Source organism: Myxine glutinosa, chromosome 6, assembly GCF_964187855.1.
Source record: "Myxine glutinosa chromosome 6, kmMyxGlut1.1, whole genome shotgun sequence".
Taxonomy (NCBI): Eukaryota; Metazoa; Chordata; class Myxini; order Myxiniformes; family Myxinidae; genus Myxine; species Myxine glutinosa.
In genome coordinates, this window is record NC_136266.1 from 18,718,134 (window position 1) to 18,732,315 (window position 14,182).

General features: G+C 44.1%; 1 protein-coding gene across 2 annotated transcripts in view; it reads left to right on the forward strand.

Moving 5' to 3' along the window:
* Positions 1 to 14,182, forward strand: part of LOC137429631 (formin-like protein 2) — a 220,863-nt gene that overhangs the window by 202,535 nt on the left and 4,146 nt on the right. For both annotated transcript variants that reach the window (XM_078779657.1, XM_078779658.1), the window contains exons 25-26: positions 11,359 to 11,448; positions 11,628 to 11,745. In XM_078779657.1, coding sequence (XP_078635783.1) covers positions 11,359 to 11,448; positions 11,628 to 11,745 — 208 coding nt within the window. The remainder of the gene's footprint in view (positions 1 to 11,358; positions 11,449 to 11,627; positions 11,746 to 14,182) is intronic.

The following is a 14,182-nucleotide window of genomic DNA, read 5'->3' on the forward strand; positions in this document are numbered from 1 at the left end:
ATGTCTCAATTTTTTTGGTTCAGTACTTTTGGAAATATGGAGGTGCAAATTTTTTCGGTTTTTCCAAGATGGCGGCCGAACCACGCGACTGATGACGTCATCATTAACATCTTTTATTCCCCATGGAGAGTTCTTCACAATGAGCCATGTCTCAATTTTTTCTGTTCAGCACTTTGAGATATCGAGGTGCAAATTTTTTCGGTTTTTCCAAGATGGCGGCCGAACCACGTGACCGATGACGTCATCATTTGGGCACAGTATATTAGAGGGCAAGACCAATATGTGTGCTAAGTTTGGCGATTCTACGTGCAACGGTGTAGACGCAGTGCTGCAAACAGACAAACAGACAAACAGACAAACAGACAAACAGACAAATGAAAAATCGGTCAGAGACCGAGGACTTGCCGGAATGTACTTTTTTATCGGCCATTTAGGACAAATAGGGCGGCCGAACCACGTGACCGATGACGTCATCATTAACATATTTTATTCCCCATGGAGAGTTCTTTACAATGAGCCATACCTCAATTTTTTCTATTCAGGACTTTTGGAGATGTGGAGGTGCAGAGTTTTTCGGTTTTTCCAAGATGGCGGCCGAACCACGTGACCGATGACATCATCATTAACATATTTTGTTCCCCATGGAGAGTTCTTTACAATGAGCCATGTCTCAATTTTTTCTATTCAGCACTTTCGGAGATATGGAGGTGCTAAGTTTTTCGGTTTTTCCAAGATGGCGGCCGACCACGTGACTGATGACGTCATCATTAACATATTTTATTCCCCATGGAGAGTTCTTTACAATGAGCCATGTCTCAATTTTTTCTGTTCAGCACTTTTGGAGATATAGTGGTGCAAATTTTTGCCGTTTTTCCAAGATGGCGGCCGACCACGTGACATATGACGTCATCATTAACATATTTTATTCCCCATGGAGAGTTCTTTACAATGAGCCATGTCTCAATTTTTTCTGTTCAGTACTTTCGGAGATATAGAGGTGCAAATTTATTCGGTTTTTCCAAGATGGCGGCCGAACCACGTCACCGATGACGTCATCATTGAGGCACAGTATATTAGAGGGCAAGACCATTATGTGTGCAAAGTTTGGCGATTCTCCGTGCAACGGTGTAGACGCAGTGCTGCAAACAGACAAACAGACAGACAAACAGACAGACAAACAGACAGACAGACAAACAAACGAACAGATCAACATACTTGCCGGAAAATTTTTCCGGCAAGTAACAAACGAACAGATCAACATACTTGCCGGAATCTTTTCCGGCAAGTAACGAACAGATCAACATACTTGCCGGAAATTTTTCCGGCAAGTAACAAACGAACAGATCAACATACTTGCCGGAAATTTTTCCGGCAAGTAATGAAAAATCGGTCAGAGACCGAGGACTTGCCGGAATGTACTTTTTTATCGGCCATTTAGGACAAATATGGCGGCCGAACCACGTGACCGATGAGGTCATCATTAACATATTTTATTCCCTGTGGAGAGTTCTTTACAATGAGCCATGTCTCAATTTTTTCTATTCAGGACTTTTGGAGATGTGGAGGTGCAAAGTTTTTCGGTTTTTCCAAGATGGCGGCCGACCACGTGACATATGACGTCATCATTAACATATTTTATTCCCCATGGAGAGTTCTTTACAATGAGCCATGTCTCAATTTTTTCTGTTCAGCACTTTTGGAGATATAGTGGTGCAAAGCTTTGCCGTTTTTCAAAGATGGCGGCCGACCACGTGACTGATGACGTCATCATTAACATATTTTATTCCACATGGAGAGTTCTTTACAATGAGCCATGTCTCAATTTTTTCTGTTCAGCACTTTTGGAGATATAGTGGTGCAAAGTTTTGCCGTTTTTCCAAGATGGCGGCCGACCACGTGACATATGACGTCATCATTAACATATTTTATTCCCCACGGAGAGTTCTTTACAATGAGCCATGTCTCAATTTTTTCTGTTCAGCACTTTCGGAGATATCAAGGTGCAAAGTTTTTCCAAGATGGCGCCGAACCACGTGACATATGACGTCATCATTAACAAATTTTATTCCCCATGGAGAGTTCTTTACAATGAGCCATGTCTCAATTTTTTCTGTTCAGCACTTTTGGAGATATAGTGGCGCAACGTTTTGCCGTTTTTCCAAGATGGCGACCGAACCACGTGACTGATGACGTCATCATTTACATATTTTATTCCCCATGGAGAGTTCTTTACAATGAGCCATGTCTCAATTTTTTCTGTTCAGTACTTTCGGAGATATAGAGGTGCAAAGTTTTTCGGTTTTTCCAAGATGGCGGCCGAACCACGTCACCGATGACGTCATCAATTGGGCACAGTCTATTCCAGGGCAAGACCAATGTGTGCAAAGTTTGGCGATTCTACGTGCAACGGTGTAGACGCAGTGCTGCAAACAGACAGACAGACAGACAAACAGACAAACAGACAAACAGACAAACGAACAGATCAACATACTTGCCGGAATCTTTTCCGGCAAGTAACAAACAGACAAACAGACAGACAAACGAACAGATCAACATACTTGCCGGAAAATTTTTTCCGGCAAGTAACGAACAGATCAACATACTTGCCGGAATCTTTTCCGGCAAGTAACAAACGAACAGATCAACATACTTGCTGGAAAATTTTTCCGGCAAGTAACAAACAGACAGATGAAAAATCGGTCAGAGACCGAGGACTTGCCGGAATTTACTTTTTTATTGGCCATTGAGGACAAATATGGTGGTCAAACCACGTGACCGATGACGTCATCATTAACATATTTTATTCCCCATGGAGAGTTCTTTACAATGAGCCATGTCTCAATTTTTTATATTCAGCACTTTCAGAGATATGGATGTGCAAAATTTTTCGGTTTTTCCAAAATGGCGGCCGAACCACATGACATATGACGTCGTCATTAACATATTTTATTCCCCATGGAGAGTTCTTTACAATGAGTCATGTCTCAATTTTTTCTGTTCAGCACTTTTGGAGATATAGTGGTGCAAAGTTTTGCCGTTTTTCCAAGATGGCGGCCGACCACGTGACATATGGCATCATCATTAACATATTTTATTCCCCATGGAGAGTTCTTTACAATGAGCCATGTCTCAATTTTTTCTGTTCAGTACTTTCGGAGATATAGCGATGCAAATTTTTTCGGTTTTTCCAAGATGGCGGCCGAACCACGTGACCAATGACGTCATCAATTGGGCACAGTCTATTCCAGGGCAAGACCAATATGTGTGCAAAGTTTGGCGATTCTACGTGCAACGGTGTAGACGCAGTGCTGCAAACAAACAGACAGACAAACAGACAGACAAACAGACAAACAGACAGACAGAGACAGACAGACAAACGAACAGATCAACATACTTGCCGGAATTTTTTCCGGCAGGTAACAAACAGACAGACAAACAGACAGACAAACAGACAGACAGACAGACAGAAACAAACAGACAAACAAACGGACTCAAATGCAATACCCTCTCCTCTGGCGAGGGTAATAACTCAAACGAAAAAAGGTTTAAAATGTACAGGGAAAATAACAAAACTATTTATTACAATACATACCTGTGACAGGAAAAACACGACGGTAAAACTAAATTCCTATGGGATCCTCCACACCAAACTTAAAACACGGACAAAGGGGAATATAAAAAGAACTTGAAAATAAATTATGTGTGAATTTAATTTGGAGGACTCAACTCAATCGGCTGGGGTATTTCTCCTCAGGAATCGTCTCCGGCCGTTGGCAGGAAAATCCGCACGTCTTTTGGCGTGCGCACAAAGCCATGCCTCGCTGCACGGTCTGTCTTGGACGGCAGGTGTGCAGCTTGCCTCCCCAGCCGCGTCGGCCTCAGTTCTCCTCTCACGGCAAAGGATGGTGCCAGCAAGAGTGTCGAGGACCAGGGGTGAGCGAGAGGCAGGAACGTCGAGGGACAGAGGAAGATGCGAGAGGCGAGGAAGGGCAAGAGGTTGTCGAGGGCAAGATGAAGGCGTGCGTGAAGGGCAAAAGGCAAGAGCGAAAATGTCTGTCCGAGTCTTCTTTTATTCGTCGGGTCGTGACGTCATCGGTGCTTCTCCTCCAATGCCCGCAGGCCACCGCTACATTGTCCAGCTCTCCACCAATCCACATGCAGTCCACTTCGTGATGCAGTCCTACCCGCCCTTCCCTCTACCAATCGGCGAGTTGTTTCTTACCCCGGCCTTCCTGTTGGTCAACTCCCGCCCATTCACTGTCCTGGGCGTATCTTCGGCCTGCTCGACCTTCGTGGTGATGTAGCTGGTGGTGTCCATCGGCAGTGCTCAGAACTGTCCTCCGGTTGGTTTTATTATTATTATTTTATGCAGTTTCCTGCGCGAGTGTCTATGGGGCGGTGCCAAAAGAGATAAAGGATAAATCGCATGGGGAACGATGAACAGGGAATTACTTAACCTAATCCCTGAGTTAAATAACATGCCCCGCCCCCTCGTGATGGGGACAAATATACAACTTCATCCGACATTCGGGCTAAACGTGTTCTCTACTTATTACATGGTGGTGGTTCTTCTTTTTCACGACAGTCAGAGCATGCTACCTACGCAAATCTACCTGGTCTAAAGTATCTCTACCCCACCGACATAACAATATGTTCCGTTATCGATCAGCGTAGCCTTTCCTTATCAACCGTTTCATTGGAGTGCTAGCTTGAGTGCTTGAGCCACTTGGCGAGTGCTCTACAAGCTTATTACCCTGCGTTCGCGAAGCGAGCGACAGGTGGGGTTAAGCATTCAGTTACGTGCCGTGTGCCGTACGTGTCTGCTTTTTAAAAATTCATTTTCTCGGCAACCGTTGGTCCGATTGACATTAAATTTTCACCATTGCATGGCCGCCTCCTGTGGAATATTTTAATGATTATTATGATGTCATAGGTCACGTGGTACAGGCGCCATCTTGGAAAAACTTTGCACCTCTATCCCTGAAACCACTCAATGGAAAAAATTGAGACCTGGCTCATTGTCAACTACTCCCCATGGGGAATAAGATATGTTAATGATGTCATCGGTGCCTTCATTATGACGTCATAATTCGACAGGGACAACACTTAGTCTGATCAGTTTGAAATGTATTGAGCGTGATCTATGCAACAATTATATTAGAGAATATAAATTTATGATGTCATCACTCACGTGGTCTGGCAGCCATATTGGATCAAAGAAAAAAAAAATGTTCAAAAACAAGAGTTTGGCTCGCAGCAACTTGACTGCGCAGGGTAAGTATTCTATGAATACCATCTAGTTGGTAATATAACACAACCCTGCTACCTCCTCCTACTCTGCAACCTTCTCCTGCTCCCTCTCCTCACCCTCCTGCTTCTGTCTCACCATCCTCCTGTGCCCTGCTCACCCATCCTACGATTTCCCCTTAATCCTGCTCCTCGCTCACCCCACCTCCCTGCTCACCCCTCCTGGCCCTCACCATCTACCTGCTCTCCTCTCCCCATCCTCCTGCTACCCCCTATGCATCCGAATGCTCCCTCTACAGCTCAGGGACAAAGTAAGGAGGAAACGTATCGAGTGGGAAATTAACGCCATGAAGGCACAGACATTAAGAATGAGCGTGGCAGATTTGGAGGATATGCATTTGATTCGCTGAGTGAACGCATTTTTGATTCAGAGGCTGACAATAATCACAGCTTTGCACTGATTCGGAGTATCTCTGAATGCTATTGTAAAGTCTGATTCCATCACCAGGTGAGAACAAGAATGAACAGCAAGTTGAGTGCTTCAGGAAGAAGTATAGCAAGTTGATATTTTTCTCTCATCAGGAAACGATAACAAGTATCATATGATATCACTAGTTTATGGTGGCTCACAATTGAGTGGATATAATGTCTGGACTACATTGTCTACTCATGATGGGTCACAATCGAGTGGCTATAATGTTTGCAGTACACTAGTCTACTCATGATGGGTCACAATCGAGTGGCTATAATGTCTGCAGTACACTTGGCTACTCATGATGGGTCACAATTGAGTGCCTATAATGTCTGCAGTACACTTGGCTACTCATGATGGGTCACAATCGAGTGGCTATAATGGATGCAGTACACCTGTATACCCATTATGGGTCACAATCGAGTGGCTATAATGGATGCAGTACACCTGTATACTCATGATGGGTCACAATCGAGTGGCTATAATGGATGCAGTACACCTGTATACTCATGATGGGTCACAATCGAGTGGCTATAATGGATGCAGTACACCTGTATACTCATGATGGTAGCAATACACACATTTGTGTAACAATATTATGCCATGGTCATGCAGGGTTGAATGAATGATTGCTTATGGGGTTTATGTGTGTGAATGTGTGGGGGAAGATCCACCGAGCCATGTCACTAACCTGTACCAGGACGGGGCCCTTGGAAATTTGGGTTAATTGGAATGGCTCCACAGGTGTCGTTGGCATATTGTGGCATCCACCGGGGAACGTGGACTTTTGAAGGGGGTTGTATTCAATGTTGAAATTTTTGGTTAAGGTTTTGTGGTTAAGGTAGGTTTTGTGTGTGCTGACATTTTTTCTACTCGCCTCAGGCGTTATGAGCGAGGAACCAAAGAAGTTTGTATATATTTGGATTATTGGTTTAAGGGGTGTAGAACGGTAAGGAGAACAGGTAAGTTAGTTGCGTCTCGCTTCCCACAGCCCCTCATAATTTATTTAATAGGCTAATTAAGTGTGAGTCGGTAAGTGTTAAGGCTGGAACGGTAACGCCTGCGTTGAACCTTGCAGGAGCTATGGCTCTGGGGAAGAGGGGATGTGGGGGGGGGGGGGCGTGTTACGTTTGTGGGGTAGGCATGGAATACCTTAGGAAAGTTAGAATCGTGTAGGTTTGGAATGATCCGTATGCCAAGAAGAAACCGTCTCGATGCACGTAAGTAGGCCGTCTCTCTGGGTAAGAGTGTTTGCATGTCGCCATAAGGGGCGTGGCTTTGTGCTAATTAATTCTAGTGCTTAAAGATTAATTCCCCAGTGTGTAATTTGCCTCCTGTGGTCTTCCTTTGGTTTTATTACATTCGGCCAGCCAGGAAATCGAGGGATCAGTGTTACGTTAGCGCTGTAATGGAACTCGTGCGCTCACAACCCTGTCAGGGCCGACAGAAACCGCATTTGCCAATTCGCAAGAAAACACCGACGTCATCCGAACATTCCCAAGTGGTGACGAGACTCCGCCCCCTACCCCCTCCGACGACTTGAAACGAGGAGGCTACGCCCCAGCCTTCATGATTGTTGGAGGCGTGGTAGGATAATCGAGTAGAGCTCGGTGATTGGACAGAGTGTGACGTCAGCGTGGAACATTCGAGAGCTGAAGGAGAAGAAGACGCCGTCTCGCCATCTTGGTTTTTTTGGTTTTTTTGTGCTTGCTTTCAACGAGGACGGCTGCGTTGTCTTTTGCTCTCTCCTTCTGGTCCTGGCGTTTGTTGGAGGCAGTCGCCATTTGCTTCTTCTGGTCCTGGGGTTCGTTGGAGGCAGTCGCATTTTCTCTTTGTTCTGGCTTGGTTGCGGGCTGTGGTGCATCTTTGGCTCGTGTGTGCTTGTGGAAAGAGACTGAACAAGAGAGGTTTGGGGCAGTCAGCATCGTGAGAAGTACCTCACGTTGGGACATCGAGGAGCGTGACCACGCCATTTTGTGCGCTTCCCGCGCAGTGGTTTGAAGGCGACAGACGTCTGCAAGCCCTCGGTTGAACTGCAAAGTTGAGTGCCAGCCGATTACTAAATCATTTTATTTTCTTTTATTTCTCCCTGTGTCTGTAATTGAGTCCACATGGAGGGTCCCTCACCTTAGCCTATTACTATTCGTTTTTACCACAACATTTTTATTGTGCTTGCATTATTTTCATTAAATCATTATTTGTTGAATTTCAATTTCTTGTCTTGTTTCGTTTCTTTGTTTGTGGGTTCGGATTAACCCAGTGTCGGCCGTCCAATCAGGTAAGACTTCGAATCTTCCCACGCCCGCGAAAAGATAATCCCGCCAAGTTTGAAATACACCTCGGAGTTGATGCTTGTTTCCGGCATTCGTCCTCTTAGGGTGTTAACCCCAGGGACACGACAATACTGTGCTTCTCCTACATTGTGAAATATCCTTTAATAATCGCCATTCACTTCTGTCCTGCTGTGCCATGTGCTGTACGCTTTCACTATAAATGGGTTTGTTCATTTGGTGCCATTCCATCTGTGCGTGCGTAATCTGGTCCGTCGGTGTGCCACACACTTTGATGCAGATGAAGGGCAACCGGGTATCAAAAGTATAAGGGTCTGTGTGAGAGGGGAATAGGTCAGTGGTGGCTGTATTTGCCTCCTGGTGACCAAATTGGTGATTCTTTCCTGTTGTGGAGTAGCAACAAAATAATTTTTTTTGCGCTTTAATTTGTGAATTGCTCCACCTTCTGAATCGGTATGAATGAGCTCGCCAAGAGGTAGTCGTACTCTTCTCTGAGCTATCTAGCCCGAGTTTTAATCTTGGCCCAGTTATAAACTGTCATCATGGTGTTTTGCATGCAGGGCGAGGCATCCATGTGTGTGTGTGCTGTTCCTCGGATGGACTGGGTGTCCCATCTGCTGGGATTGGTTAAACTGGGTGTTCCATCTGTTGGCATGAGTGGGTGGATCTTATAATCCCACAGTGTCTTTCAGGCGAGCTATTGCCGGCACCCTGAACAAATGCCAAGTTCTTGCCCTAACCTGCGGAGGGTTCTGCATTAGAGCACAGCAGGAAATTTAGCTATTTGCAGCTATGCACTAAATACAAAAGAAGAGGAGGAATGTGCGCCAGGTTGTAATGGACTTCATGCAAACGTACGAACCACGATCGCATCATAATTAGAAACGCACACCCACATGATTAGATTTGCTATAATATTTGAGTTCATTTTCACAACTCCACAATAGATTGTTAAATCGACATGCAAACTTTTATTTCGAAAGAACGATTTTATGCCAGTTTTCCGATTTCAGAAATCCAAGTGAAACGACCTGCAACTTTTTTTTTTAGTTGATGCGCTTCCTCTTCTTCAATGAAAGCCAGACCGAGTGATCTGTGATGAAGCGATGCAGTTGGTGGACTATTGTAGTCGCATTGTTGGCGATTGGGAGTGACATGCTTGTGGAACGCCGTGATGCTTTAGAAGCGACACTCGATCATAATGCTTTTATTTTATTACCTTTTGGTTTGGACGTGGGTTGTGCGTTCACTCCCGTTTGTCTGTCTGCGATTGGGCTACCTCGAAGAGTCATGGATGGATTTGGATGAAACTTGGTCAGGTTGGGCGTGCGACAGGGACGAAGTGATTCGTTTTTGGTGAAGATCTGGATCTGAGAATTTTGTACTGATTCTTCACAATTGGGAGATGGGGCCCAACTATATCGATAGCATGGTATTTTAAGAGGTTGTGGATGGATTATGACAAAACTTGGTGGATGAGTCCGGTAGGTGACAAGAACAAGCATAGATTATATATATATATATATATATATATATATATATATATATATATATATATATATATATATATATAGATATATATATACTGTATATATATATATATATATATATATATATATATATATATATATATATATTTGTATACAAGATCGAGGCTCGTGTAAGAGCATCAATCACAAAAAAGGACAAACTGACACAAAACATACAATAAAGGGAGCGGAACACAAGATGGAGAGAGAGAGAGGGAAGCACACACGTACAACAGCAGAGAACAGGGACATTGGGAGATCTGTGGGAGGAAGAGGGCTTGGTGGGGTGGGGGTTGGGGGGAGCATGGGAAGTGGGTGGAGTGGGAGAGGTAAAAAAAAAAAACCACATGGACACTGCTAGGATGGGGAGAGAGAGGGAAGCACACAAGTACAACAGCAGAGAACAGGGACATCGGGAGATCTGTGGGAGGGAGAGGGCTTGGGGGGAATTTTGGATTTTTGTTGGTTGGTTTTTGGTTTTGATTTTGGTTCAGGTCAGGATGCAGATCCAGCCCATCATTGGTATGCAAAACGTAAACTCTTCAGCCTGGCGGAGGTATGCTCTCTACCGAGTGCCGTTGTAGTTCTCATGGAATGACGCTCCTTTTTCAATTGCAAGGTCATTGTGATGTGATGCTCACCAGATGCTCACTAGATGCGCACTTGATTGTTCTTGATTGTCATAACTATTCGTACAACATCTCCAATGAAACGTGTAAGATTTGAGTAGCCCTGCCATCTATCTATAATTCCACTAATGTGTGTGTGTGTGTGTGTGTGTGTGTGTGTGTGTGTGTGTGTGTGTGTGTGTGTGTGTGTGTGTGTGTGTGTGTGTGTGTGTGTGTGTGTGTGTGTGTGTGTGTGTGTGTGTTTGTCTGTCTGTGACCGCTGTTTCTCGACAACCACGGGTCCGATATACTTTAAACTTGCCAGGTATATTGCTGGGGACCCGAGGATGTGCCTTTTCAAGGTTTGAAATTAATCGGACAAGTACTTACCGAGCTATGGCGATTTAGCCGTTCGCCGTTCGCTTTGGCGTTGCGAATGGACCAAACCATTGCATGTAAATAGAGGGGGGGGGTTCTGTGGTCGTTGCGAATGGACCAAACCATTCATGTAAATAGAGGGGGGGGGGGTTCTGTGGTCGTTACTGCCACGTGGTTTCAAAGTTTTTTTTTGTTGTTGTTTGCACGCATGTTTTTTTGCACCCACGTACGGGCACGCCCTAGGATGTTTACACACACACACCCCTACACAAATTTTTTTTTTTTTTTTTTTTTTGGCAAGGAACGGGCACCCACGTACGGGCACGTCCTAGCTTATATATAGTACGGGCATGCCCTAGTATCAATAATGTAAGGAGTATTATTGATCCCGAACATCTTTTTCCAGATCCCTCATCCTGAACCTCTGTAATAACCAAGTGCCAGCACATGTTTCTGTTTTTACCACAAGAGCACATTTTGTATTTATTTAATTTAATTACATCGTTTTTTTTTAATGCCACACAACACATGCAAATGGTGCCTTAAGACCTTCCAGATCGCTGGCGATTTGAGTTGATGATTTCTACTTTTGAAAGAAATGTTCGCGGCTGTGCATCTCTGGGATTTGTAACTTCTAATTGGACAACAAGGCCATTACAGCACGTGACACCCTGCTCCGGGGGCTCAATTGCACATGCAGTCAGTATGTGCACACGTCACGCTGCTGCTTTGTTGAGAAGGCCATTGGGTTTCTGGTAGCACTGATGCAATTGGAAAAAAAGATTGTTGCAACGATGCAATGTGAGATTTAAACATGTATGTATTTTTGGCAGAAAGCGGAGCAGAGCAATGAAGCTCGGAAAAAACAAGAGCAGGCGGATAAGCAAAAAGAGGCGCAGGAAGTCGGTGGTAATGATGGCAAGGTAAGGTAAAGGTCACCTGCAAATAATAGATGTGTTGTTTTAGTCTTTTTTTTTTTTTCGTTCCTGGGTTTCTGTCCTAAATAGTAACTGGTGTTTCTTTTTCCACACCTTTCTCAATAACTAGTGTTTCGAGGATGCAAAAACTTTGTGATGTCGTTAACCCCCTTCTGCCTTTCCAGGTGACGCTAGCACGTCGTCCACAGCTGGACCTCATTTCGGAGTTGAAGAGAAAGCAGCAAGCGAAGGAACGTATTGTGTATGAAGGAAAGGACGGAGCTATTGAAGACATAATTACTGGTACGTGGGTGGGCAGGCTTGAGTTAGACATGATCATAAGCGTGTGGGCAGGGTGGGGTGGGGCTATCCATGACACGATCATTGATGTGTGGGTAGTTTAGGGTAGAGCCATGGTTGATAATTGGACATTTTCAAGCCGCCGGCACGATCTTGCTCCTTATCTATTTCATGAGAAAATGCTCAGTCGGAACGATGGGATGCAAACGGAAATGCAACGCTGCTTGGCTTGTGTGCCTTCACCATGAGGGTCATTTTGAAGACCTTTTGACGATCGATCGTTGTCCTGAAAATGTTTCGTTTTAATTTAATTTTTTTGGTTTGTGCTGCCTTTTCCATCCGCAGCGTTTATCGAGCCCATGTAGATCAGCAAATTGTTGGGCAAGCAATGCCAATCTTTGTTAAAGCTCTTTGATGAGCCAATTGGATGCTTGCTCGCAATCCGACACCGACGTGCTAATTCTTATGGTTCCCGCTCGGTTTGAAGAAGCTTGAAATCTAAATTGTTAAAACTGCTGTCACCAGTCCTGTATACTCGCCCCCTAGACTGCCACTAAATTGATGGGTTTGCAATTTTCCTCCAATTTAATGTATCCGAGGGTAGGTGGGATAGAGTGGGAGCTAATTGATGCACCCAATGTGATTGGCCATGATGAACCTTGTGCCTACAAGTGTAGGTCGAGAATGATTTTTCTGCTCCTACTGTGCTTATGTCATTATCTGCCCCAAATCAAATGATCTGCGAAGCAATAAACTCCTGGCAAGAATTTTTCCTTTCTCTGTACCAATATCCAAGACGGATGGCGGAGCTTGTACATGTTTCTATCAATCACAGGAAGGACTCTGGGTGGCAATATTTAGGCTGCAAAGAATTTCTTCTTTTGGCTCTTTCTCTTGAAAAACAAGACTGGTGTTGAATTTAGTAAATTTTGGCTATTTGGAGCGGTTCAACCTTCTATTGCTCCTATTATTCTTGCGGTCTTTTTAAGGCTCATGAAAACTGTCTTCTTGTATTTTCCTGCTTCCCTCATGCTGTCTCTCTGGACTCCACCAGCCTTGAAGTTCATTCCGTTTACAGCACGCAGTGCCAAGCGCATCTCCCTCCTACTCCCACTCTCTGATGACCCAGAATCACCTTCTCAATCTCTTCCTTCCTGTCCCTAAGCACTAACCGCATGGTGTTTCCGAAATGGGTCTGCATGCATTTGCTGCACATCTTACCTTACCACGTGATCATTTTCATCTTTGTTGCTTATTTTCTGTTCTGCATTGGATGCATGGATTTGCCATTTCACCACAAATTATATTCTATGCATTTTACTTGCTTTCTCCAGCAAATAGTGAGGTTAATATCCAATTTAACACTTTAACCTCTACTGTCCTCCTCTCTGAGGTCCAGATACAGATTTACATCCATGCGTAGCACTTGGAAATGGAGTTCAGCACTTTTGCTTCCTTTCAGGAAGACTTGACTTCCTGAATCTTCGAAAGAATTTCGCAAAAATAAGTTTTATAAACCAAGGGTGAAGTATGGCTATTTGTTGTCCAGTCAGTCATTCTCATTTTGACGAATGCATAACTCGCATTAATACGGGCCCTTCGCTTCTTGAATATTCTTCCTCCCAGGTTTGTGCAATGTTACATTTGGTAGACTAGCGGGCACCCATGTCCTATGGGTGGGAGTACCCTTCTCAGCCCACCTTTAGTGGGCAATGTGCTGCGGCAGTTTTAAAGATGCATTTTAAAATTTGTCATTTTTATAATTTTTATTTATCAACATATCAAATCACCGATGTGAGACGTGAGGAAACAAGAGGTGAGGAAACTGTGCGATTTGCAGCACTATTTTGATGGGCCATTTTTTGCTGACGTGGATAGACGTGACACGAGACACAAGTAACGATGTTGGGAAAAACGGTCGCCCCCAATTGGTCAGTGCCATGACCAATTGACAAATGAATATTGGTGACATAGCTACAGCCACACAACCTCTATTTATGATAATGGATTTGTTTGTTTTACATTTATATGCAAATATATACAGAAAGCAGCATGGCCCAGATATAAACCTTATAATATCCCAAGATTTTCAAAAATTGTGGAGGAGATGGGAACTTTTATTAGGTTTTTCCAACAAGAACAGTAACGCCAAGAAAACATCTGAAAATGCAAATCCCATCTGCATCCGCTTTGTACTCCAACTTAACTTGACTAAAACAACATTTTAAAATGATAACAGCACTCGGCAGAGCAAGTAACCCTGCCAGGCTGAAGTTTGCTTTGTATCCCACTGATAGGCCGGATCTGGATCCGTACCTGAACCAAAATCTATTGGGCTTGTTCTTCTCACCGACCCAACGTATCCACCGTTTTTTTTGTTTGTTTTTTTTCCTCTTTTTTATTTTTCTCCATAATCTGTTCTCAACTTCTTGAAATACCA